The sequence below is a fragment of the Ambystoma mexicanum genome, chromosome 11, assembly GCF_040938575.1.
Source record: "Ambystoma mexicanum isolate Mex_15411 chromosome 11, UKY_AmexF1_1, whole genome shotgun sequence".
Taxonomy (NCBI): domain Eukaryota; kingdom Metazoa; phylum Chordata; class Amphibia; order Caudata; family Ambystomatidae; genus Ambystoma; species Ambystoma mexicanum.
The window spans coordinates 194,517,020-194,544,839 of NC_090934.1; the positions used below are offsets into that span (position 1 = coordinate 194,517,020).

Genomic DNA, 27,820 nt, shown 5'->3' on the forward strand with positions numbered 1-27,820 from the left:
ACAGATTGGGAAGTAAAGTAAAAGGGCTTTACTTTCCTCCAAAAGGCAAGATAGGCATTAAACAATAGTCCAAAGTTGTGGGCTTCCATTGATGTCAATGGAGGGACAGCTGCAAAAGACATTCTTTCCTAACACTGACCAATGGGGCATAGAAATACGCATCCCCATTCATTGAAATGATGGAGTGCAGGTGCTGTCTATAGTCTGCACAAGATGTGTCCCTTGGGGTTAATGGCTGAAACCTAAAGATATTAGGAGGTGGAATGTTAATGTAGATGACCACAAAAGATTGCAGAACACCTTTATGAATAAGACACATATAAGATGACTTTATGGCAAGACATCAGAGTGCAACTGTTTGTTAGACTGCCCTTTTGTCATTTTAAGTATTTAAAGTGTCTTCTGTGTCCCCCAGTCTGGATGTTTGATTAGGACCATGCCTTTTTGGGTAGACCTGGTTGAAGGGTTTTTTGGTTTCAGATATTCTAGGTGTACTGACTTTAGGTTAAAGTGGACACTGTGCCCACCATTTTAGATAATTGAGGCGAAGGGCCCTGTGTCTTTGTAATCTTTGCGGTGGATTTTCTACAGAGGCATAGACATAGTAGGCCCTGAGCGGGCAAGGCCCACCCAAAATCTGTAAATGCCCACTCAGCAGCGCTGTGTGGAGATTTGCAGATGTTAATGTCACTGCGTTGGGCCCAACTACACTAGCTTCAGTCCCCACTTGTTAGACAATCCTGGCTACGCCTCTGGTTTTATATGAAACCTCCGACCTTCCGTTGCTATGGTTGAAGTGAACTTTATTTACCCGTATACCTGGATGAGATACTTAACCTGCATTTTATGTCTTTGCTTGATGTGTGTCCCTGTGTCCTTGTGTAACATTGGAAAACAGTGCATGTGTACTATTTAAGGTTAACTTTTTATTCTTCAAACTTAAAAGGCTTAAGTCCTGCTATATCATATCACTGTAACCTGGACCCTGGGGAAAAAGAAGCCTTCAGTTAGACTGGGAAAACCGCTTACAAGCGAAACCAAGGGAGGAGACAAAGATGGGATAAAAGGTTACAGAGAGACCAGGCCATTGTTGGTTGGATGGACGACGGCCAAGCGACCAGGCAGAGGAAGGATGGTGTAGCAGAGCAAGGAGGAGACTTCTAAAGAACGTGTGCAAGGTGAGGTGCTGATTGCTGAGAGAAAGTGGTACTTTGGTGTGAGAGTGGCCTGCAAGGTGATTGAGATTAAAGGGGAGTCTAGGGGGATGCGATTGAGAAGTGTGACTGAGAGAGTGAATGGAAGGTTACTTGGAGGAGAGATTAGTGAAATGTGGGGAGGAGAGTGTAGCAGTGCGAGGAGAGTGCAGTGGGAGGAGAGTGGAATGTGACTAGAGTTCAGTGGGTGGAGAGTAGTGGTGAATAGGATTTGAAGGTAGCGGTAAGGGGTAGAGAAAGAGGAACATCAGACAGAAGAAGGAGAGATGGTAGGAATAGCAGGGTTGAGAGAAGGAAGAACGGAAAAGAGAAAGGGAGAATCTCTGGGCAAGGAGTATGGCGTAAGAGCGAAAGAAAATTGGCACCTGGGTAATTTTAAGTGTTTGGAAAGATTTTCTTTTTGCAACTTGCCCTACTTAGGTTTTTATGAAACACCATACCTTTTTGCTCCGTTTTTGAACCTGTCCTGATTTTTTTGAAGGGTAGTGTAAAGCTTTCAGCTTCACTTCCCATGCCCTTTTCTCATTGTTATGGGGAATCTGATTAGTCCTTCACACTGTCAGTACCGGGAAACTCTTTCCCTTTTGAATTCTTGTACTTTTTTAATATTGCACCAATCACCTTACAGTGCAGCGCAATGGGGATACTTTTGTATCACCCTAGCTTTTTACACATGGGATTGTTGGTTACTTTTATAAGTGTCTAAGTACAAGCTGGTGGCACCCGTTTTTATTTTGACTGTTTTTGCATTCTTTTTTGTGTGCACATTCGCATTTACTGCATATGGCTACTAAACCTGGCTAGTGCCCTAAAATGACTACGCCACGAGATTTCCACTTGTTCTTCGGCCATAGTGTAGTTTTGCCTTCTTCCTGTCTTGCCAGGAAATCCCTTATAAGGTCATGCACTTGCCTGGGAATACTGCAGCTTTTGCAGGCTGGTTTGCCTTTGTGTCTGTGGCCCAGGAACAGGGCTGGGACTGTCTAATCCCAGTCTACATCTTAGATGCCAGAAAGTCTGCTTCTGGTGTGGATGTGAAAACAGTTGTTGTCCCCGATTGGCAAATTACTGGCGGTTTGATTGGTGGAGAACCTTAACATTGGCAGGTTTGTTTTTGCTACCAGCTCAGATTATTGGACAAGGGGAGGACTCCTGCAGCAATTGGAGCCAAGAATCTCTTGAAGAGCAGACTGTTGATGACTCTAAGCCGCCTCCTAAAGTGTCCCTGTATTCTCTCCAGTGTCCATCAAGGTGAATTGGATAGACCAGCCCTCTCGTGGGATACCTCACCAGAAGCATTGCCGTTCCATGTTCGAACCTGGAACTTTGGTGGACGCCAGCTTTTTCCACAAGTTGCCAACCCGACCCTGAATTTCAGCTTCTGATCTTCAAGGAAACCTGTCCTGGAGAAGCTTTTGTGACCGCAGCTGGAAGGATGCCTGTTGTCGCCTGTTAATGGTGATCGCCACTGGAACTTGACTTCCTCCATCCTGTGAAGTGTCCTGAAGAGGTCTGCATCAGTGGATTCTGTATTTCATCTCAGATAGGGGGTTGCATCTTGCAGTTGCACCCTACCAGAAGAATCCTCGAACCCGCAACTCCTAGGCACCTCTCAACGGAACAAAGGGTGGAAGATCGTGCACCCAGTGACCTCCAGACAATCCCTAAAGACATCTGGGAAAATCACAGTCAGACGGATAAGGAAGCATCACTGTACCTGCCCTCCCCCGCCTTGCGGTCCCCCATAGGATTACATTGGGAACAAGTCAATTTGTCTCCTGCCTCCCCTCCACTTACCGGAGGTTCGTCAAATCTGGATTGGCTCCACCTATGAAATCCTTGAGGGAGTCTGATAGATGAGGCGTCTACCTTGAGGCCATCACAACAAGCAAGTTAGATTATAGATGCTAGGATTTACCGATCTCTAGTGACAATCTTGGGGATTATAGATTCCTGGACTAGGGAAGGAAAAGCCCATGGGCGACCAGAGAGAAAGAGATGTCCCTTAGTGAGCCATTTGCAGAACTTTAAAAACCTTTAACTATCTTTGAGAGTTGGTGTCTCCTTGAGGCCATCTGTGACACTTCTCAACTCTGCTTTAGTTCCAAGCCTGATTGTCCTAGAATTACCTATTTTGACACCCATTTAGCAAAGTCGTTACCAACCTCAGATAGACTGCATATGACCCATTACCCTGGATTAGTAAACCACATCTAGACAGCAATCAGGATTACTTGGTACATTCCCCAGCCGAGCTACATGCACTTGACCAAGCTTATTCCCCTGTTCATTACCTATGCTGTTTTATCTGTTCTGGTTTTCTTGTACCTTGTACTTTAAAATCCATTGGTAGCCACTGTACCGTTTCCCCGTGTTTCCAGAAATTCCCTTTACCAGTGCTGTGAAACGACTTGATTTTTTTGTGCGCTATAGAAAACCTCAATACAATAAACAGCTCTTTGTCAAGAGACATTCAGGCAGAAGGAGCAGAGATGAAAATTGGGCTTTACTAGTGTAACAGTCTAAGACTTTCTTCAAATCTCTTGTTTGGCAATTCTCAACTCAACTTGCTTCCGTAAAAGCATGGAAACTTCTGGTCAATAAGGCATTTGGCATACAACAATGCCACACCGGCCTATGCATCGAGAGACCGGACATGTGCCTAATCAGCTACATTGATTCCCCTCCACCTGTGGCTGACACCAGAACAGTATTGTTTCTCAGTCCAGTCAACCAACATAGGATATGCCCCATGCATGCCATCCCCCAAATGACTCTCTTGCCATGCTGCAAAGTGACTGAGACCCGACATGTTGGCCAACTGCAAATCAGTTCAGCAAATAATTTTGTTTTGGTGGGATATGTTTGTGGCATTCTCTGCATCTAGAACCTCGGCTGTTTTAGGTGGACTGTAAGTCTTTATTTTAACATGTTTGATAAGCACAATTGTCCTTTGGGTCATTGTCTTGTGGTGAATACTACGCATTGTTCTGCAATGTTTGAGGAAGGGTCTATGCATTTTGTAATTGGGATGCTTTGATGTGGCCTTTTAGATGCTGCAGTTGAGACCTTTGAGGTGGGATGAATCTTTTAGGTCTGGAGCGTTGACCCTTTAACATTTGGTTTACATATTTGTGGTTTGTCCAGACTCGTTGCTTTGAGGCTTTGGTTTAAAATGTTCAATTGGCGTGCTTATATTTTCCTTTGAGCTTTCACTTTGAATGAGCTTTGGTTTGGATGTTTGAGACTCTTGTTCTTTGAAATTTTTAGATTAACTCTTTATCTGCAGTGGTGGTGTTTGAGATGCAACCTCTGTGCTTGAGTTGAGATGTGTGCGGTGGATTTAAGATCCTCTAGTTTCAATGTGGAAAGTGCAGTCTGCGTCCTTGGGTTGAGATATTGGAGTTGGAAGTTTGCCTGCAGTTGAGGTGTTTGACGTGGCTTTTGTTTGGGTTGTTTAAGACGGAGACATCCAATGATGTGTGACGTACAGATATTCTGAAATATTTGTGGGTCTAACATTCTTCTTTGCTTATTTCAGTGAGTTCCAGCTGAGTCATGAAAAGTACAAACCATTTGTGTTTGCGGCTGACACGCTTGCTGAAATGAGCATGTGAGTAAATGTTGATGGCATTCCAGTCCTGCACTTTCCTCATTAATCTGCACTCTGGATCTGTGCAGGAAGTCCAGAAGGTCCAACCCATCTCATGCGCTTATCCCTTAAGACCTTGCACGCCCTGCACCACTTTTAACAGATGAATATTTAAAGTCTTAGTGGCCAAATATACTTTGTGATCGTTGTCACAAGCCACATATATGATGGATTAAAAAAATGTCTCTGGATGTGGAACTTCTTTGAAATTGACACCCTTTCTCTTTTAGGTGGGTCACTCGTCTCATCGCCTCAGTAACAAAATATAACACCCCAGCTAAGGCTCAAAATCCCAAGGAGGAAGGTGAGAATGCTGCTTGGAGGGAAAGTGTGGGCAGATCTCGTAGACCTGAGGCAGCGCTGAAGAATGCAGGGTCATTGGTGAGGAGTGAAGGGACATGGGGCACACTTGAGGTATTTGTGGCTTAACAGTAGGATGAGGTGACAACTAGGACATGTTTGGGCCACTCAGAAAAGTGGTAGCAGCATTACGTCATGCAACAGCAAAGTTATGTATGCGACAACCCAACGGGAGAAAAAGGAGTGCTCTGAGGCAAGGGTGAAACGATCGATTGAGGAATGTGGGTGACCATTCTTATAATTGTTATTTTATAATATGCTTAATACCAGTGATTGTTTTATAAGCACAGTATCTGGTTTCAAACCTGTTTTGCTCTGCGTTGCCTTGCTTCCAAAACACATGCGTTGCCCCTGAGCTATTCCCCACTCCCCTCACCCCATGAAACAGAGTATTCTGAGAGCTTTAAATCGAGATCAAAATGTGGACTGGAGTGGGTACTGCTAAAACCAGATTTTGCTCTGCTGACCAAGACCCAAATGGTACCCTACAGTTCTCATGAAGCATGGGGGAAAGCATGTGCTTAGAAACCCTTGTCCCATCCAATGTCCCTAGGTCCTGGCAGCCATAATGTAGCATTGCTTCACTTACCCACTCCCTTGTCTCCACGTCAAAGGACAGACGCACCTTTCCCTCGCTCCTAAATTTCTCACTCACAAGTTCTCAATTTTCTTTTTTTTTCTGCTGCTCTAGTTCCGTTTTGAATTATTGTAAATCCTGTTGGTGTGCAAACCTCTGTTTGAGCCCCACAGGCACTTGTGTGCTCATGTTCCAGCAGTGTGCTGTGTGTACCTGATACAAACCTAAAGCAACTAGATGCATTCTAGGCTTATATGAGTATTGGATTCTTTGGGTGTATGGCTTTTTGACATTCAAAACCTTGACACGAATCTCACAATTGAACATAGTTTGGAGTGGGGGGCCGACTACACTTAGGACTTGGTAGAATTTGGGACTAGTCAAACCCAGCAGGCTCTTAAGACAACATCTTACATCTTTTCTGTCCCCTGGCTATTTTAAAGGCCTCCCTTGGTCCTGTGCCCCCACCCACCGGTGAGGCAAAACATCTGGGGGCTATCTTCGACTCTACTCTCTCCTTCTCTTTTCACATCTGGAACGTGTCCAAAAAAATCTCACTACCATCTGCACCCCCTCAGAGGTATTCTTCCTTTCCTCTCCTTCCCCCAGAAGCCCACTGTCTCCAGATCCCTGGTCCTCTCTAGGCTGACCTATTGCAATAGCCTCTTTCTAATCTGCCTTCATCTACTCGTCGACCTTTACAACTTATCCAGTACAGAACTGCACGATTTATCCTTGGCTTCTACCCCAGGGACTGCAAATCTCCGGCGCTGAAATCACTCTACTGGCTCCCTGTGGCTGCAAGAAGCAGGTTCAAGTCCCCCTGCATAGTCCACAAGTCTTTCTGGGGCCAGACCCCTACGATTTACAATTCTCTCTTCCTAAATACTCTCCTTCTAGAGCTCTCCGCTCGGCCTCCTCCAACTCTCTGTGGGTGAGCCGTTTTGCCAAACAGAGATTTGGGGGTAGAACCTTATTCTCTGCAGGTGCCTCCCTCTGGAACAGCCTCCCTGCCTCTCTCCGTCTTGAACCGGACCTCCTTAAATTCCGGAAACTCCTCAAAGCCTTCCTTTTGGCGTCCTCTTTCTCTCTCTCCCTCTCCCCTGCTAACCTCCTCTCTCCTTGCTGCTTTCCCGTCTTCCTTCTTTTCCCAACCTGCTCAGCTCGATGACTGGTCTTCTGGTGCACCTCCAGAGCCATACAGGTCCCAGGCTCCTCCGCCAGTCTTGCACTTGCCTACGGGCCTCTGCACTTTTCTTGACACTACTGCATTATGCTCCTTGAAAGGAGAAACCACTCCACACTTAACCCTGGCCCCTGCTGGACTAGGCACACTTGTCCCACTCCCTCCCTCGCACTTCCTGTCTCTGCACACTTGCACGACCATGAATGTACTAGGCCTAGGAAGTCTGTCTGTCCGATCCTCCCTCTGTCTACCCTCCCTAGCCAGGCCTAGTACTGTCGTTTATTGTACTGTACGTTCCTTTCCCTCTCTCCCTCTCTCCCCTCTGTCACACACTTAGTTGTAGATATGCCTCTGGCCTAGTATGCTAGTTAATGTTGTTTGATCATTCGCAATCTTCAAGGCCTAAGAATGACGACTGTAATCCCTTGTTGCCTTCCCGCCTTGAAGCGCTTTGAAGCACTTTACTTGTGAATCAGTGCTTTACAAATTAACAATTACAAAGGCAGACCAGATGCTGGTAACCTGTGTAACATGCATGTTGCCATCCTTTTTATCTTCTGCCTTATCTCCTTTTTTGTGTTATTTCAGTGACTCAGAGATACCTTTCATTCTACGTCCTCTAAGTGGCGTTGTGACGGGTGGCTTATTAACTGAAGTGGCCTATTCTACTATTCATTTAAAATAAGTTCTAAGTTTAGTACTAAAGAGGAAACATGTGGAGATCAATAGAGCTCACCAGAGCGAGATAGAGAAGACTCATAATTCCTCATACATGTAGACAACTACAACAATGCCTTTGGGGATATGATGTAGTACAATCCAACACCTCCTTCCCCCCCCAGAATGAGTGAAGCCTCTGATGACCATGGAATCTCTGCAGCCAGAGGCAGTAGTAGGGGGAGCCTAGTTTAAGTACTCAGTCCTCAACCAAAAGATCTAATGGAAGGCAGTTCCCTTCCTAGCCTGGATGATAGCTCAAGGTGACTGTGCTCCCCTTGGAAACTGTGAGAAACCAAAGGGTGTCTCACCCGCTAGTCTTCAGAGACTTGTCATCCAGGTAGCCAGGACAAAGCCATCACTTTTGGATCCAGTCCCTGGGGGTGGACCAGTGCGGAAGGATCACCTTGGTGAGGGGTATTCGGGTAGTGGGGGTGAGACAGCTGATAGTGAGATGCGGTATTGCCCCTTTTTTTGCTCATCTACCTCATCCTATGTTGTAGGATTTTCCGAAGTCCCAACTGCCCCCCACCCCCCTCCCTTTTTACAAACACACTGGGCCAAGGAAGAGGGTGGCTGAGAGACACCAGACTAACTCTCTCACATCGTATTGGACATGTCCATTTAATCGGGTCAGGCACTTTACACTAAATGCATACACCTGATACCAGTTAGCTCTCCTCAGACAAATAAAGGGCAACACCCAAAGACGTACTCTGAGCAAGGTGGAACAGGAGTATGAGCAGAGCTTCCGGGATGAAGGCACACCTGCTGGAGCAGAGCAACGGACCAAGGGACGAGAGCAGCGGTCCGAACACCCAACGGTTCCCTATTGGAGGTTGTTGCCTTCGCAGACCGCGAAAGACACGTGGAAAAGGCCAGATCCTACAAGTGAAGATTGCAATGTGTTTCAAGGATGCAGCTATCCTCCCGGGTGAATGGCAGAGTTGAGGAGGTGAGGTCAAGCCTGCGGCACTTACCTTGACTCGTGAATTGGAAATAGCAAAACAAGAAATAAGTGTTAAAGTGAATGAAGTAGCAAGATTATATCGTAAGTGAAGGCTGCACGTGTGTGGATGAGATACAAAGAAAAGCAAACCTGTGAATGAACTTTGAAGTAAAAGGCAGCTGTGAGATCAGCGATACTAAGTAACAATGTGGTCCTGCAAAGAGAAGTAGCCCATTTGAAAAGTCTCTGTGAAAGGTTCATTGTTTAAAGCAAAAAGGCAAACAAACAGCAAAAGTAGAAAAAGTGAGAGTAAACGTGAACTTTGAGTCAAAGTGGTCCTGTGGTGGTCTGTAAAGAGAGCCACGCACAATTGAAAGTCTTTGACATCCGAACCCGATTGAGAGAGATGCAAAGTACAATACGCTTGGCGAAGGGGGGCTCCTTGCAAGTGTGTGTCGAACTGTGATGTGAAAGATCTGAGCCCAACAGATGGGGACCTACATGAACTGAGTGCAGTACGGTCTGAGCCCGGCAGAGGGGGACCTTTGTCAACTTTACGTTCGAATACAATTTTGAAAGTCCAGAAAGAGACTTTAACGTGGAAGGTCAGGCAGGCCTCAATCCATGGTTTGGAACTGCTTCGAGTGTTAGAAACAGAGCCAGTGTGTCATCCTGCCTACAAGGACAAACTTACTCCGTGAGGTTTAACGTGGGGAGAGCTGCTTCAACTACCTTTATTTGTTTGAGTACTGATTTTTCCTTTGCATACATTTCTCCTTGTTACACTTTTTTGTACAAGAGATGGGGTAGGCATTAGGTTTCTGTTAGCATAGGCCATTTTGAATTGATGGTCTCCACTAGGACTGTTTTGTTTATAGTTTGATGATCGAGACTACTCCCATCTTAGTTATAGGGCAAAATAGGAGTTTCTCCAACCCCAACATTTTCAATAGGTTTTACAAATTGTATCCATTGTGTCAGTGTCATACTTGTGATACCATGCCTTCCCTACAGAACAGGATGATTCCATGTGTCATGGGTTCAATACCGTGGTTAGGCTAACTCAGCCATTCAACCACCAATTATTCCCATGGTCAATAAATTGAACCACATTGTGGGTAATCATGATCGGAAAAAGTAACACTGATTAACTGAAAACTCTGAAACTAGATTCCCGGTGATAGTGGGGCTATATACAACTTCAAAATTAAACATTATCTGATGAGAAAGTGCTATTCACTGTCACTTCCCAATTACAGCTGCTATCTGTGTGTGGGATACATATAGCTACAATCTCTATTGTGTACGATTTATTGAATTCATTCTGTTCCACTGACACAGTTTGGGAAATAGCAAGACTTCAAATGCACCCCGTGTGGGAATTTCACACTGCATTGATCCCCTCATCTGTATTTGTGTTGTTACTTTTATCTTGTTGTATCCATAATTGTGCCAATAAGTTAGTAATTAGTGTTGAAATGGATTGCTAGACTCAGACCTCAGGGAGGATTTTGGGAGGCTGTCAGATTATAGTGAATAGGAAAAACTCTATCAAGGTAGTAAGCTGAGGAGTAAGGTTTAGATTTCAGAGATATAGTGTGGTCAGTGAATTAGTACAATGAGACACACACAGCCATCAAATAAAACCAGTAACACGGTAGAGTACATAAATACACTATTTTAATAGGTCTGGATACACTCTATGCAATCAAACCAATAGGTAAAAAATACTACCACACAAATACACACATATATACATTTACCATAAGGGGGTGGGGGGCTCACTAGAAATCCTAACACTTTTAAAACAGTGACCGCAATTCTGTTAAGAATATTAGTAGTTCCAAGGAGGAGTATTTAAAGAGAGTCAAGAGGCTTTTGGAGTGGTGAAACAGGTTTTGGCAAAGCCAACTGATTGTTGAAAATGTTCCAAGAATACAGAAACAGTAAGAATCAGAGAGTAGGGGTCCTCTTCTAATCCCACCACACAGTGCAAGCCCCGGGAGAATCCTTGGCTAGAATGCCACTGATCCCAACCAGGCAAGGGAGAGGCGGCGTCAGAACTTTGCGTCAATGCAAACCCATTGCGGAAGATAGGGGAGAAAACGGCATATGCAGGCTCAATACCCCCTTTCTCCGATTTGGTTAGGAATGTTCCTTGGGGTTCTGATTTCTTCTTTGAAAAGGTCCTGTTGCCGGGGGTCCATGTGTCGCAGATGCAGGGGTCGCTTTCGGCATTGGGATTGGGTCTGGCTAAGGGGTGGTTCTGAACTCCGGTGAAACAGATCCTTATGCTGGCCAGCTGGATGACCCAGGCACCCTGACAGGTAGACCACCATAAGTACCACAATATCAGGAGACCCCAGGATAGGATAGAAGTGGACAGCAGCGACTAGCACCACACTCAAGCGGTGGAGGGCGACACACGTGGCAAGCACAAAAGCCTACTCCTGGAAGGTCCATTCTTCGAGTTGTAGAGCAGTAACTGCAGGAAGCTTGTTCTTAGCCCTAAAGATGGAGACCTGCAGAGCCCCGAGGCAAAACTCGGAATGATGACTGGTGCACAACAGAAGCCCTGGGGGAGCTGGTCAGTCCACAGAACACTTCTTTTATTCAGTTCTCTCACATTCATTCCAGCCTGGCTGTCACTCACCTAGCACGGTGGCTTTCCTTGCCGGACAGTCAGCCAGCCAATCACACCAGAGTGCATTTGGGTCTCCTAGGAGACTAAGTACAGAGAGTTGCGGGCACCTCCCTCACTGCCCACCCCAGACACTCGGGTGCCAGAGGTGGTTTTCAGTCCTGAAACCTGCCAAAGGCGAATGAACAAAGAAACCAAACCTGGTTTGGTGCGCAGAGCAAAACTGTAGAAGGACCTTTCCACAAAAAAAGGCGAAAAAAGACGACCAGGACCTGTTTAAACAAAGGGGGCTCAGATGCCATTTTGAAAACCATGGCTCCTGCGATCTAACACTACCGGTGTTTGCGGTCGGGAAAAACCATGGTAGTTTGTTGTAAAACCACTGCCACCAGCCATTTCAAGGGGAAAGGGTAGCATTTGACTGCTACATTAGTATCTAGACACAGGGGATACTAGGTAACCCCTCCAGCACTCTATTGTAAGATAGGGTGTGCTGGGTCTAGGAATTTGAAAAGACTAGTAAAGTCAATTTCACTTTACTTTCGATGGGAAACGGTAGTTTATCCCAAAGAAGGTATTTAAACCTTGGGGAAGCCTGAAAAGGTTTCCCTGTGTCACTGCACTGAGGGTGCTGTGTGACGCACATGAAAAGATGATGCCTATGGAGTTGTTTAGACTCCATAACCAAATGAAATAAACACAGAAAACACAGTGAAATGAAAAATTCAATGTCCCAAAGTTTAGTAAAAGAGCTGGAGGGCTCTAAAGTAGAGTGAATTGGCACATTTATGAGAATGCTACCTAACAAACACATCATGCAAGTAACAAACATATTAGAAAAGGAAAAAGGGATTAAAAGTACCCCTTCTGTACAACACTTTTAGGTGATGTGTCCAACTTAAAAACAACAAGGAATTTCACAAAGGATATTCGGGTACCCTTGCAGTGGTAGCCTTACGAACTGAAGAGTGCCCTCAGATGAGCTGAGCAAGGTAACTGAAGCAGAAAGGCTTTACTATGAATTAAGTTCTTAGCAAGTGCAAAACTAGGGCATGTAAATGGTAAGGCTCGCTTTGCTGTCTCCATCAGCCGAAACCATTTATTTGACACAATGATTTTTTTGCATCTGCAGTGCTTGACCCTCCCAGGCTAACACAGGTTTTGGTTTGCTTCAGCAGAGTATTCCTCCAGCAAGCCTCAAAAAGGATAGAATATCCAGAAATGCTGTATGTCTGCTGTCTTCTCCACACAAGTCACAGATAACAAAGTGACTCGCTTTTTCAATCTGGAACTTGGCCATGGACATCTTCATTTTAAATTCACACTAAACAGGCACACAGAACCCAAAAGTAAACTTCAAGTTATATTCAGCCCCACCTAAGTAGTCATACCATCTGGCGATCATTGTGATGCTATTACTAAAATGAGGTTGGCTACAGTACGTTCTGGCTCCTAAACGAATACGGGATTCCTCTTTATACATCTTAAACGGGCAATGGTTTTGTAACTCGGTGAAATCATCCCCCCTGGTTTAATGTTCCTTTCTTCAATGCAACAACTTTGATTTCAAGATTTCTGCACAAAATGAAGAGTGCAACTTGATCTTGCTGATCCTGTCCTGGTCAAATAGGGTCATAGGGTTTCTGATCTGTTGACTCAATCCAATTCAAATGGTGTGTAAATCACTTGCAGGGAGAATTTCCATTGCGAGGGGGTGATCCACATTCTCTAGTTTCCATTAATGAGCTTAAAGGCCTGGCCCTGATAAACCTAGGTCATAGGCCAAGTAAACCCCCTGCCCAACCACCATAGCCTATGAGATTCAATTCTTTCACAAGCCTGCTTAGCGATTTGTTTCCTCTTGTTTCTCTGTTAATCAGTTCTGACCTTCAGCAGCATACAACTTAACTCAAACAAGTAGGATCTTTTAACTGCTGGTGAGTACAGAATCACTCTGTAGGAATCTGGCTATAGGATGAGGCACTTCATAGGCTTTGAGAGTTGTATACGGAACTCATGGCGGCAACAGTAAAGACAGACACAAGTGATCACAGTGCAAGGGTGTTTATTGAACCTTAAACCGGGTGAGATGAACGCCTAATCTAAACCTAAAGCTAAGATGAGAGTAAGCTACGACCATCAAATAATAATAATGATAAGGCAGTCCTAGTGGCGTATTTTCAAATAAAAGGGGCCTCTACTAAAAAACCTATTGCCAATCCTTACTATTAGTTACAGAAAAGTGTGTGGGGTAATGTTCACCAGAAAAGAAAGAAGTGTTCACAAAATAAGTCAGGATAGCATGGCTGGGTCTCCCTTCCCCACTTTTGAGGCATAGGACAAGGCGGGACTCTAGAGCACAGCACCCTCCTGGGCCTCAACAGCACGAGGTTCACAGTTCAGTTCCACAATCTCAAAACCCCTTCAGAGGCTAAGTCTCTTTCCTGCAAAAGTCTCTTGCCTTAGAAGGTTTACTGATTCAAAGTACCAAACAAAAAAAAGTTCCTTGGGTGATTGCTCTACGCCCCTGGCATCTCCCTCTGACGGGTTTGGATCCTTTTCGTACAAACTCGCTCTTGGGATCTCCCTCTGCCGGGCTCGGATCCTTCCTACAAACGGGCCTCCCTCCGTCGGGTTCACTACGGTCCTTCAACACAGTTAATATATTCCTAATACAGTATATGTAGTGCTCAGTTTTATCAGAAAGCAGGGATTCTCTCTCTTTAGCTTTATTCCAGCATCCCTCTGTCGGATTCACACTTGCCAATTATCACAGTTCACATTCGTAGTGGAACGCGGGGTTCTCTTCCCCTAGCTTTCTTCTGGCAACGGGTCAGACTTTCGACGGTATAAGGGTTTTGACGTGACCCTTATAGGACCACTCTGATGCCTCACGCCACCCTTTCCTAGGGTCTTCTGGTTGTTGTAGTTTCACAAACCGTTCCCGGCAGAGCCTTTTGAATGAGTGCCCATGTGGCTGCTGGACCCCTGTGCACCAGGACCTCAACTAGGTTTTCTTTAAAGTTCAAACATACACACAAGCCCTTTCTTCTTGCGTCCAAAAATATGCTACTGGCAACCTTGGGCTTAACACAGTTCGGTTTGATATCCGCTTCCTCCGACTCACCAGCTGTGCTGAACCTGTTGGCTTCTTTGTTCCCTGGAGTCAAGGATAGTACCACAGTAGTCCGCTTGCCTCTCCTCCTGCATTATCAAAGCGGGAGGCCGCTGTGGACCATTGGCCTCTGATGCGCCGCAAGCCGGGCTTATGTTTTCCCTTCTGGAAGCTTTGTGGGTCAAGTTGAAAAGGGCAATTCCCCCTTTGTCGTCCTTCCTGTTCTCACAGCTTTTCTTTTTCCTTTGTACTGCCGGTTTGGTGTAGCTGTCTCCTCGTGCATTTGGCCTTGCTCGAAGTGTGCTTTCGTGCTCCACCTTTTATCCCTGTGTGGAAGGTAAAGGGCCGCCAGGTGTGCCTGGTTATTGTCAATTGCCTGACTCTGCTTGACTCGAATGCTGAGACATGTCAGGTAAACGGCTCTCGTTTTAGTCAGTTGTCTGTTATGTAAGAAAGTGTTTGTGTGGGAAAAGGGGGGGGGTAGAGCTTCTAAATATCCTACAGGGTAGGACGGGGCAAAGGTGTTAGAGGGAAGGGGATACCGCGTCTCAGCACTCGGTGTCCCACTTTCAATCCCTGAAGTCCCCTAACCGAGGTGATCCTCCCCCACTGGTATACCCCCATGAACTGGATCCAATAGCGATGGCCGTGTCCTGGCCACCTGGACGACAGATCTCCGGGGAACATCTATGCCCATTGTCCCTGTAGGCACTTTAAACATGTGTTGGTACCTCCGTCATAAACAGGTTTAACTCTTGTCTGCATGTGACATTAAACTCATCACCTGAGAAATCGCTTTTCCTAGTTACTCACACTTTGGCTCAGAGTTTGTGAGCTGTATGCTCTTTCAACAGAGTCCTTAAAGGTCTTCCACAAAGGTAATATGGCCCTTGGCGACCATCAGGTTTTCATAGTTTTATTTGACCCTTAGGTGAACTTAAAGCTTCTTCACCCTACTTTTTGTCCATCCTGTCTTGGAGGCAGTGTGTGCCTTCGGAGGTTTAGTTGTTTGGAGGCCTATATTCCTTTTCATAGATGACATCTAGACATGTTACCGGGTCCCATTCGTAAGAGGGCTGGTACTGAAGGGAGTGCGAGGTGGAGGAGTATGCACTGTTATTATTGCCAGTTACATTAATGCTATTATTTACTGCAATGTAGTACATATACGCCTGTATTCTAATTTCTATTGACATTTATATTAGCTGGTAAGAGACACTGCTTTTGTCTTTCACTATGCTAAACCTATTTTCATCATCCATTCAGACCCTTAATGGATGATGCTCTCTGATAAAGAATCCCACTCCCATATACACCCTAAACCCACTTAAGATCGGCTTTTCGCAACCGCACAAAAGTGCAAAACAAATCTGTGAAAAATGCTTGTGGCGAAAGTGGGCTAGACTAGGTAATTCAGTAGGTTTTGCATTCCTATAGAGATGCGCAAGATTGCAGAGCAGATGTAAAGGAATGTGTATACTCTATAGAACTATTTGCAGAAAGTATGTTACTGGTGGTAGCCCGCACATTTTCATTCTCATGGGCCCACGTATCGTGTAATTTAATCTGTTTTATACCTCTTGCCCATCAATCATTTAGTGCTTGTGACCTTAGATTTTCTGTGATCTTTACCTGCTCTTGATCAAGTTATATTACTTTCTTCTACAGATTGCTACAGTGAGTCAGAGGCAGATGAACCGGAGGAGGAGAGCACCATTGCCAGACCTGGGTCTATGTTAGAAGAGGTGAGATTCATTGAGAATGCCTACAGGGGAGAGATATGCCCAAAGGGTAAGGCGCAGGATGTGCCAGAAGGCACAACGGTCCTAAAATGTAATTAATTTGCCTCCATGAATACATTGCTCTGCACCCTCACCTGTAGAAGGGAAAGAATAAACATGAGCTGGAGAAACCTAACAAACCGCGAAAGGCCATTGTCTGTGCTTTATTGTAATAAGTGCCTTTCTACGCTCTACTCAATCACACACATGGGTGCCTGACCTCGTAACGAGATTGTACCTTAGCAGTTAAAGATAGTGTGATAGGAATTGATGCAAAGCCATAGGAATTGATGCAAAGCCCACTCCTTATCCCTACCTTACTGTGCACCCGCTTAGAACCCTGTTTTGCTGCTGATTGAGGTCTGATTCTTGTGCTTTTATCACCCGCTAGTTTTTGGTTTCTTATTCCATTTGCAGTGATTTACAGGCTTACCTTTGCAGCGGGTTCAGTGGGCAATGTTTGCCTCACAAGCCACGGTTTAATGACCAAAGAACATGCATTAGTCTGATCCCTGAAGCCGATCTTGACATGACCTGCGTGTGTTATTTGGGGATTCTGATACCAGGCCCCCCTTGCCCGTTCCACTCAGTGGCTCCCTTCCTGTAGTGTCACCTCTACTGCAAGTGAGTGCACTTTCGGGAACATGCTCCAGTAGGCCACATTTTGGAGACCCATTGCAAGGGCCAGTAGCCCAAAACTGAACATCAATCCCAGGCTAGTATTGATTTTCCCCTTTTATGCTCACAAGAATATTCAATTGGAATTGGACAGTTTCATCATAGCAGACGTACTAAGCCTCAAGTGAGGTTGTAGAGGAACCACTGCCAATATCCAACAGTAGGTGGCTTTGCCCTGAAGTTGGCCGGGATCCTAATATGTTCTTCGAGGAACACGTGTCCTTGATAGTGCAATCTAAGTCTCAGAGGACTGCACTTGTAAACATGGAGGTGGATTGCTGTTTCGCCTGTTCTACAGATTTCTATTCCTGGTTTGGTTCTTGTTAAGATGGATTTCTAAAATTTGGCCTGGTGGACATTAGGAGGCCATCCTAGTTGTAGTGAACATAGAACTTGGAGAGTGAGTGGGGTCAGCGGCGCTCAATGAGGACACACAGTATGGCACACACAATAATTCAATACAAATAGTTATTTATTATAGGCCTCTTCAACACACTGGATAATAAATCTAACAGGTGGTAGTATCACCCAAATCTATGATTCAAATATATACAGTCACCATATATTAAGATAACTTTGTTGGCAAAAGCAGGTAAGTATTTTAGATGCAGTCATTGATATAACCAGATCACAAGACAATAGCCTAACTTAAGAAATCCCAACCCTAAGATGAATGGGGCCCTTAGCCCAAATGTCACATTAGCCACAATGTTTCTCATCAGAATTAAATCTCTAAGTAGGTTTCAATAAGCCCCGATGCTTCTTCAGTCTCTGTTCACTATAGCCAGGTGTCCCTCTATTTCAAGGATCGATCCCTTGTCCTAAAGGCATTGGCATTCTTTAACTGTCTCCCTCTGGTACTTCCTAAGGGGCATGACAGGGTTTTCTGATTTTTCTGGCTATTTTCCTCTAAAAGATTAACTCCACAGATTCTCCTCGTTCTCACATCTTCATCCTTGACTCCCTCACCCACCAACACACTCTGACTGACTCACTTGCTCTCCTTTTTCCTCTCCTCTGATCTTGCTGATCTCCTATACTCCACTTCCTGGAACTTCCCTCCCACGCTTTAGCACTAGCTAAGATAATCCCCTGGGTATAGGGACTTAGTCTTTAAGAAGGCGTCTAACCATGCCTCCTTTGCATTCTCCATTTGTGTGGTCTGTGAGAAACCAGGTGTCTCACCCGCTAGTCGCCGGGGATCTGTCATCCAGGTGGCCAGGACACAGCCATTGCTTTTGGATCCAGTTCCTGGGGGTGGACCAGTGCGGGAGGATCACCTGGATGAGGGGTCTTCGGGGAGTGGAAGTGGGACATCGGAGGGCGAGGCGCGGTATCCCATTCCCTGTAACACATTTACCCCATCCTACCTTGTAGGATACTTAGGAACGCAACCTCCCACCCCCTTTCACGAGACAAACACTTTCTCCCAGCCAGTTCTCTATGAGAGAAAATGGACTAACACCCGTGCCATATACCGGACATGTTCCAATACAATGGTCATGCAGGGTCAGGCAATTACTGACCATTACGTACACCTGACTCCCATTACACTTCCCTACACGGATAAAAGGTGGAGCATGAGAGCATACTCTGAGTGAGGCAAAACACACGAGGAAACGGCAGTTCCAAGATGGTAGTTTAACGCAAGGAGACAGATGGCAAAACCGAAGGGGATCACAAGGAGGGAAGTTCCCTTGCCCTTTTCAACAAGGAACCATTACTTTCGCGAAACCTTGAGAATAAAAAGCATAAGACCAGGAAACCAGGCTGAAAATCCTGCATTGTGTGTCAGAGGTACCTGGGACCCTCCCGCATCGATAATCAAGGCAGGGAAAACAAAAATGCAGCGCAAGTGAAATCAACACAGCCGGTCTGTGTTGAAGCCAAGGTTATAAGCGGCAACATTGTATGATGAGCGCTGAAGTGAACAGTGTATGAAACACCTGTGATAACTAACGTGAGTAAAACTGAACAACATATGAGGTATTGAACATTGAATCCAAGATACAATACCTTTGACAGAGTGGTCCGGCACCGCGTGCATGCTCATTCGAAGGTCTCTGTAAGGTATCCAACTGAGCGGTGGCAAAAGCGAAAGCGGCAAAGGATTGTGAATCAAAGTGGTCCTGCAACGGGTCAAGCAAAATCTAGTGCACAATCGAAAGTCTTTGATGTTACTGCAAAGAGAGTTGATGGCAAAGTAGATGAAGTTGGTCCGAGCCCGAATGAGGGAGATCAATTTAAAGCTTTTGGTTAAAGCAATCTTGTATTAGAATGAATAGGGAAGAGGGAGACTGATTGACCATTGTGTTTAAAACGGATCTGAACCCAGCTGAGGGGGATCCGGAGTGAACCGTTAATCACCCAAGAAATTGGATATTGGATACATGGAAATCCTACGAGCATTGTGTTAAAGGGGATTTTGAACCCGGTTGAGGAGTATGCAAGGTGAATAGTGAATCACCTGAGAAATTGAGTATGTGTAAAATCGTAAGAGGAAAATAACATATTGTTTGTCACATCAGGCCCTCTGAAAGAAGAGACTTTGAAAGGCAAAGCGACTTGGGCACGGAAGGCCCTAATGCTAATATTTGAACTGCACCCTCATGCTAGAGAAGCCAGAGACTGTGCTAAGCTTGAGTGTATCGCCTTGTGCCGTGCTGAAAACATGGGGAAGGGGGAGGCCAACGTCCTGAATATCCTGACATGTCATTTCTTGAAAACTTCTTTCTTTTACATAACATTGTTTCCCACACTATTTGTATTTAAAGGTAAGGATTGGCAATCTTTTTTTTAGTATAAGCCCTTTTTTTTTTACAAGACACCACTAGGACTGCGTTATTGTTTGATGGTCGTAGCTTGCTCCCATCTTTAGATTTAAGATTAGATGGGCGTTTTTAAAACCCTTTTCGAAGTTCAATAAACACCCTTGAACTGTGGTCACTTGTGTCTGTCTTACTGTTGATACCATACCTTCCTTACAGGTGGCAGCCATGTGCTCTGTTTACTTGTTTTCCCTTTGGTTCTCATGTGCTGGTGCTTAGTTTCCAACTGCATGGAGCCACTCCACAAATCCAGTCTCTTTTCACTCCTTATTCCATTTTCTGTTTTCCCACCCTTCTCCTGCAGTCTGTCTGGGGTTGCTGGATGGGGTGTTGGCTGTCTCATCTCTTTTGTGCAGGGAAAATGCAAGTCCATTCCACTTCCATTCCATTTCCCTGGTTCTGGTTCAGGTTCTCTTTGTTGCGCCCAGCTGCATTCTATGAGTTGTCTATCTAAAACAAAAAAGGAAAACAAGACCTGACTTGGACAGTGGTGGATGAGTATTGTGGCAGGAATGGTGATTCCAGTATCCCTGCACATGTTTAAGCACTTTGGTAGGTTACAGACTAGGTTCCTTCTTACCCCTTCTTCTTTTGACTGGATTGCAACTGTGACCCTGTCACTTACCTCCACCTTTTCCAGTAAATGCCCATTCCCTCTCCAATTTCCTTGTTTTGAACCGGGACTGTCCTACCTAGTTTTCTTTTAACTCTTAAAGACTGGAGTTAATGTACTCTAGGCACTGTTTCAATAGGAGTAAGACTGTGCCAATCAATACCTCCTCACGTAGGCCTGGCATTGCCACAGTGGATATCTTAAGTTTTCACCCAATGATTCCTATGCACACCTGCAAAATAAGAGGTGATGTCTGAAAGTTTTAGACTTTAATATTAACATCAGACATTGCTCTAGGCAACCCTCCATACCATCCTTCTTCAGCCTGCCAAACCATTCACATCTCCAGCTGAGGAACTAAGTAAGGTCTGATCTGGTCCACTTAGGTGGGGAAATCTGTATTGTTGTGGTTCATAAAGGGCTGGATGCCCACTTTGTAAGACTGCCTTCTTTTCTCCAGGGTATCGATTTCACCTTGTCGTGTTTCCTAGAATCAGTGGGAGGTTATAGCGTGGACATAGCTCGATGATATGCTTTGGATGTTTGAATGGCCCCTTCCAATCTTGAATTGTGGAGCTGGTATACCACCTTCTGTAGATATGGAGGGAAAGAGTGGGTGAGCTGCTCCAGTAAAAACATTTCCTTTGCTTTCTAGAAGGTCTTCATCCCCAGGCATATGTTCCTCATGTCCAAGACTCTATAGTACAGCTGTCTTGGTTCCTCACTCAGCCACATGTTTTTGGTCATGCCCCATCCTTTCTATAATAATTAGTTTTATTTCCTCATATAAGGTGTACATGTCGATGTTCATGGCCTGGAAAGCATTTTGAACGTTACCCCTAAGGAGTGATGATACGTAGTGAGCCCAATGGCCTTTGAGCCACAGGCTGTTTCAGTGGCTCTCTCAGAATTAACTAAAAAGCCTGATGGGTTTTCCCCCATACCCCAGTTTTTGGCGCACTGTTGGTGTTATTGCTGTGTGCCCCTGTGTGGCTATCAAACCATGCAGGGCTGTTGGCGTCTCTTATTGTTGGTGGTTCATGATTAGCTGGCCTTCTACCAAGGCTCACATTTGGTCCTCCATGGTTATCCAAGTAGGTTCTGTCCTTCTCAGGCTCTGACTCGCCGCCTCTGGCTGCATGAATAGGGCCCATACCCCCCTTATTTCTCAAAGTCCTGAGAAGCCCTCGCTCTGTTCCTTTCCCCTGAATGGGTGTTGGGTGAAAGGACCATATATGGCTCTGTGGCTGCCTCCTGCCAAACTGTCTTGAGCCATCCCAGGGGATGCTTGTTGTGGGTACACACTGGGAGTGGAAACTGCCTGAGTGGAGTGAGTAGTCAATATGCATTCTGTGTTGTGGGTGTCTAGTTTTGGTTGTGTGACACAATGCCTAAGCCGGCCCTGTCTGAAACTGGAATCAATTCAGTGTAGTGCATTGAAAGACTTATGTGTAACCCCAATCCACCTCCTGTGTTGTGGTTGCCTGATTTCTGGTGAATGGCCTGAATGCCTGTGAGCTAGATTGGGTGCTGCCTGCATGACTGCACTTGCGTGCGATTGGCTGAGTGAGCCTGAGTGAATGGTGAGTGCTTTGTTTAACAGGCGGCCCTCACACGCACCTTCTTGTCACAAGTTTGAAGTTGAAACTGAAGTCGGAAGCTGAAACTAGAAACATGAAGCTGAAGTCATCTTAAGCTTGCATCCTGGAATCCAGCTAGAGGAAAAAGACTGTGGCTGCATCCCTTCATCTAATCTGAAAGATGCCATGCTGATTCAAGGAATGAACGAGAGAGGACCTGGATAGGCAACACCTTTCCGTAGCTATGTGGGGACATTGTGAAACTGCTGGCCTTTACCGGAAGTGTCCTGGAAGCCAGTCCTGTGTGCCTGTTGCCCAGAGAAGGGATCTTTGTAGGTCCAGAAGAGAGTGCCTGAACATGTTGGAACAAATTCGTTCTTCTGTGTGCCCAGGGTCTGCAGGAATGTTTGTGACAGCTGGAAGCCAAGTTGCTAAGTATCGCCCAAGAGGAGTGGATACCCTGGCATAGTGCTGCTTGACACCTGGAGATGCGAAAGTTCCAGATCATTGAAGAATCCTTCAAGGAGCATCCCTGCCATGACATCTGCCCACGCCGGAGAACGTCCAGCATCACTACCTGCAGTGGCGTCTCCACTGGTGGGTTTCCTGCCACCAAAATACAAAAATTACGTCCCAAGTTTCATTACTTGGCGAGGGTCCGCAGTCCAGTCCAGTGGTCGTGTCCATGTTTCCAGAAGCCTTCCTGAGGTCTGTGCTACAACTGCTGCACTGAAGTGCCTAAAGGCGGTAAACCAAGAAATTCCGAAACCCGACACCTACATCTGCCACTGCACCCGTCGCCACCAAAAGTCATCCAAGGCCATGTTCTTCAGCCATGCCTTGTGGTGGTCCACAGCAAGTTTCACCTTTGTTGGCCATCCACAGTTGGAGTAACGACTCACCAACGGAGACCACTGCGAAGACTGAAAGTGCTGCCTTTCCGACACTGCTTGGTTCTGTTCTTCAACTTCTCGACACTGACATCGGAGCGACGACTCCTTCCAAGGAGTGGTCCATCCTCGAGGGGTTTTGTTGAGTAAGCTATGAAACTCTGCCACTTTGCCTGCCAAGGAACCAAAGGTACTGTGATGAGGAAGAGCATCTTCTACCTGCAGGATTCATCTAGGGTTCCCAGATTCGTCTTGGATACTATTCTCCTATGGATTCCCAGGGGACTTGGAGTAGTGGGATCTGTAGAAAGAAAAGCAGACTATTAATGAACATATTTGGATTGGGCTGTAATATGCAACTTAATGTGCACCTTAACTTTTCCTTACAGGTTGCCCAGGTTGGGGGATCCTCACACAGTATTGCATTGTTTATCCTAAAGAAAGCATTCTGCCTATGTTCTAATTATTACCTGCCTATCTACAGTAAGAACTATGAAGTTGCATATTGCTTAGTAATTCATATGCTTACTATGCACTATCACCACCGGAGTGGTCCTCTGGCGGGTCTGAAAAAAGGGAGGGGTGGGAAGTGAGTGGGAACAGGCTGGAAAAGTGCAAGGGAGCAGTAATGTGGTGTTGGCGGCCTCGGCCCGGAAGTCCGTTGGCTGGGCCTGGGGTGTTTTACGGTCGGTAGCCGTTGTGTGCTGTTGTGTGGGTCTATGTGTGGTTTGTTTTGCTTTTGCAGTGTAGTGAAGCTTGTGCGGATTGTTGTGTTGTCAGCTTGTGTTTGTTTAGAGTGTGACGGGTGTATTCAGAGGGGGGAATTTGTTAGTGGGTTGGTTAATTGGTTAATTGACCTCGATGTCTGGGAGTGAGGCTCTAGACTTCTGTGTTCTCTTCAGGTGGGGTTGGGTGAGCATCTTTGTTTAGAACTGCAGTTATTCGATGCTCGCAGTCCCTTTCCCATCTGGCATCCACTCACATTCATAGCCTTGCCCAAGTTGGGCACCGGCCGCCTACGTGGCACCTGTTTGTATGTGGGGCAGGCAGGTGATTATGCATCCCTTCAGATCTGGCCCAGAGAGCGTTCCCAAGCTAGTCGGTGCGCAGCATCGGATAGCCTGGGTTACTCCTTCTATATGTTGTGGCAGCTCAGCATTCATCCTCTTAATCAGTTGCTCATGCAGGCTAACTCTCCCAGCCCCTTTGGAACGTGGCAAATGCCAACGCTTGCAATTATGGCCAGGGCGGCATCTGCCGTCATTCTCAACTCCCTTCGGTCAGTGGTCCTGCAAATGTCCACAACTTAGTTGGAGTGTGGCAAGTGCTAACGTTCACCCAATTTTATACAAGTATGATCTCTAGTAGCAGTTATGCAGCGGGTGAGGTTGTTTAGCTGGAAGTTGGCCAGGTATGCTGATTTCTATCCTTATGGGTGTTGCATGTGTCCTGTTTGATTTTGCGACATCTCTTGTGGTAGGGTTTCTTTATTTGGGTCAAGATGTTGTCGTCCTAGATTTGTCATCCTTTTCTTTGCATTTCTCGTTTGGTAGTTTAGTTTTTTCAGTTTAAGTCTGTGATGTTGAAGAGCCAGGTTTTTTGTGATTTTCTGAATTGTAGGTGGCCTTTGGTTTTTCTTATTTCTTTCGGGATGTTTATCCAGGTTTTTGCTGCTAAGTGGAAGAAGGAGGCACCCCTAAGTTTTTTCTAAAGGTATGGTTTTTGGTTCAGACGGATTTCGTTGCTTGATCTGCGGAGTCGCGTTGGTTTATAGATTGTTAATTTCTTTTGTAGGAATTCAGCTCCTTGTCCACAGATTGCCCTGTGTTTTATGCACATTGTTTTGAAGGTGATGCGATGTTTGACTGGGAGCCAATGAAGTGTTTCAGGGCTGGAGTGATGTGGTCTCTTATGGATAGTTTGAGGATCAGTCTTCCTGCTGTGTTTTGGATCTGCTGTAGTTTCTTCAGGTAGTATTCTGGTATCCCGGGATAGAGGCTGTTTGCATAGTTGGTTCTTGACATGATGAGGGCGATGATTGTGAGTGTTTTGTGGGTGAAGGAGAGGTAAGGTAATATTCTTCTTGCTGTGTGAAGGAGAAGGAAGCATTTCTTAAGTATTGCATTTATTTGTGGTTCTAAGGTTAGTTTGTTGTCCATCAGGACTCCCAGATTTGTACTACCTTAAATGGTGTTGGGACGGTTCCCATTTTCGTTGGCCATGGAATATAGATGTTTTCCTGATTTTTGGATATAATCATGATTTCTGTTTTTCCTGGGTTGATTTGCAAGCTGTTGGCATTCATCCAGATAAAGACTTCTTTTAAACATTCGATTAAGCCTGAGTGATCGGCTTGAGTGTTTTCGATTTTGTAGATGATTTGGGTGTCATCTGCATAGTTGTAGCATGTAATTTTGTATTTTTTGAAGATTTTGATTACTGGAGTTTTTGTAGATGTTGAAGTACAGTGGTGATAGTGAGGACCCTTGTGGTACTCCACAGTTGTTAACTTGTGGGGTGGATTTGAAGAGCTTTATCCATGCGGTTTCTGATCTGTCTGTTAGGAATGATTTAGTCCAGACTAGTGCCATGTCCGTTATGCCTATGTCTTCTAGTCTTTTGGTTAGGGTGTCATTGCCAACTGTGTCGAAGGCTGCAGAGAGGTCGAGTAGAATCGGGGCTGAAGTTGTGTCAGAGTCCGCGTTTGCTTTTAGGTCATCACAGATGGATAGTAGTGCTGTTTCTGTTCCTCTTGCGGGTCTGAAACCGACTTATGTTTGGTCTAGCAGATGGTGTTTTTCTACGTGTTCTTGGGTTAATATGTATACGTAGGTCTCCAGGAGTTTTGCTTGGTACAGAATGTTTGAGATCAGTGGTGAGGTTTTCTACGTCACCACTTGTGCTTTTTAGGAGTGGTTTGATATATGCTGATTTGAAGCTTCTTGGTACGGTTCCTGTTGCTAGATTTAGGAGGTTTCTATACTATTCTGATGGGGTTCCCTGTGAAACGATTGATTTGTAGATGTCTGGTGGGCAGTGATTCATGGGTGACCCTGCTTTCTTACTGTGTTTCATGAGCAAGACGAAAGACTCTGCTGATATTTCAGGAATGTTTTGGAGTTTGTGTTGTGGTTCTATGTTAGGTCCGGTTGGTTGAATGTTATGGTTGGTTGGTCTGTTTTGTATGATTTGTCATATGTTGTTGATTTTGTTCTTGAAGCTGTCTGCCAGGTCGTTGCAAAGTTTCTCTGATGGTGTTGTCGCAGCCAGGTGGGTTTCTAATTTCTTTAATGATGTTGAACATTTCTTTTTGTGTGTTTGTCGCGTTGGCGATTCTGTCATCATAATGCCTTCTCTTTGCCTTTTGTATTTCCTTCTTGTATGCTTGGATTTGTTTCTGGAGCAGTATTTTTTTGTCTGGGTTGTATTCTTTCCTCCATTCCAGCTCCATCTTTTTGTTGTCCTTTTTCATTGTGCTTAGTAGTGGGGTGAACCATTTTGCCATTGCCTTTTTTTTTGATGGGGTGAATGGTTTTTCCGGTGTGATCTTTTCAATTGTATCAGCGATCCATTTGTGTAATAGCTCCGCTTGCCCGTCTAGGTCAGCCAGCTCTAGTTTTGTTATTGAGGATTTGGTCATCTCCAGTTATTCAAACAAGTTGCTTGCTTTGATGGTTTTCCAGTTTCTTTTGGTGGTGGTTGTGAGTTTGGGGGCCTGGGTGCAGAGTAGAGTTGGCAGTCTGATGATGAGATGGTCACTCTGCAGTATTTGTATCGATGGTGCCGTGGTGATAGTTTTTCTTTGGCGAAGATTGCGTCAAGGGTGTGTCCCGCCGAGTGTGTTGCCCCTTTGACCAGTTATCGTAGTTTCATGGTTGTAAATTGTCCAATCAGTGAGTTTTGGGAGTTGGCGTGACTTGCTTCAAACCAGATGTTTAAGTCCACCAGGATAATTAGATGTTCTTGGTTGATGGCTATGTTGGTGATGGCTTCTATGAAGTTATCGATGAAGGTTGCATCGTATGACGGTGGTCTGTACACCAGGATGAAATGTGGTATTGGTTTTTGGGTTCGCCGATAGGTGTAGGACCATGGTTTCGCAATTGTAGATGTTGAGAGGTTCGTCCATTTTTATTTTCAGGTGTCCTTTGAATGCTATAGCAAGGCACCCTCCTTTTTTATTTTTCCTGTTTATTTAAAGGCATTTGAAGTTGGTTGGGAGGCTGCTTTGCAGTGTGATTTTTGTAGTTGTCGTCCAGCCATGTTTCTGTGATGAAAACGATGTCAATGCCATTGTCGCAGAGAAGGTCAAAGATCTCTGTTGAATGTTTTCACATGGATCTTGCGTTTATTAGGTTACAGTGGAGTTTAGAGGTGTGGTTAGGTTTGGGCTAAGGAGACCCCAACGGCTGATCAAATGTAGCCCGGGAAGTCTCATGATAAGTGGTGGGGAGGTGTTACGAGGGAAACAGGACTAGCCCCTTTAAGGAGGAAGGACCCAGGCCAAGAGGAGGGCATGGGAGGTGGAAGGAAGGTGAGGGACGGAGGAAGAAAGAGGACAGTAAGAGCAAGGAGGAATAAAGAGAAGGTTGTGTGGAGAGATGGCTCCTGTGTCGTTTATATAGGGCCCATGGGGAGGCCCAGTAACAGTAATGTTCTTTGTACACATTATGGAGCATCCTTGGGATAAACTGGAGGATGCATTTTTTCACAAAATCGAACACTTTTTTTTCTGGTGGCACCACAAGGACCCAAATGATTGATGGATTTTGGGCATGATACATTGGCTCAGAAGTCTCTGCTGTCGGAAGATAGCGGAGTGCTGATTCTTCACTTTTCCTCTTAATCTTTGTCCTTTGGGTCCATATCCCAGAGGACCTGGCTTGCAGCTGATTCTGCCATCTTAGGGCAATGTACAGACATTGAAGGTGGACTGACCAGTCAACAAAACTCTAGCAAGTGGATGATTCTGTCACTGGTGTCTTTTCAAAGGTCATTATCCCACACGTTCTAGACCGTGCACTTTTAAAATAATTTCT

The 27,820-nt window shown here is 45.4% G+C and overlaps 1 protein-coding gene across 2 annotated transcripts in view; it reads left to right on the forward strand.

Moving 5' to 3' along the window:
* The window catches only part of CNKSR1 (connector enhancer of kinase suppressor of Ras 1), a 415,561-nt gene that overhangs the window by 311,654 nt on the left and 76,087 nt on the right, over positions 1-27,820 (forward strand). For both annotated transcript variants that reach the window (XM_069622809.1, XM_069622810.1), the window contains exons 16-18: positions 4,756-4,827; positions 5,097-5,170; positions 16,080-16,156. In XM_069622809.1, the coding sequence (XP_069478910.1) occupies positions 4,756-4,827; positions 5,097-5,170; positions 16,080-16,156 (223 nt within the window). The remainder of the gene's footprint in view (positions 1-4,755; positions 4,828-5,096; positions 5,171-16,079; positions 16,157-27,820) is intronic.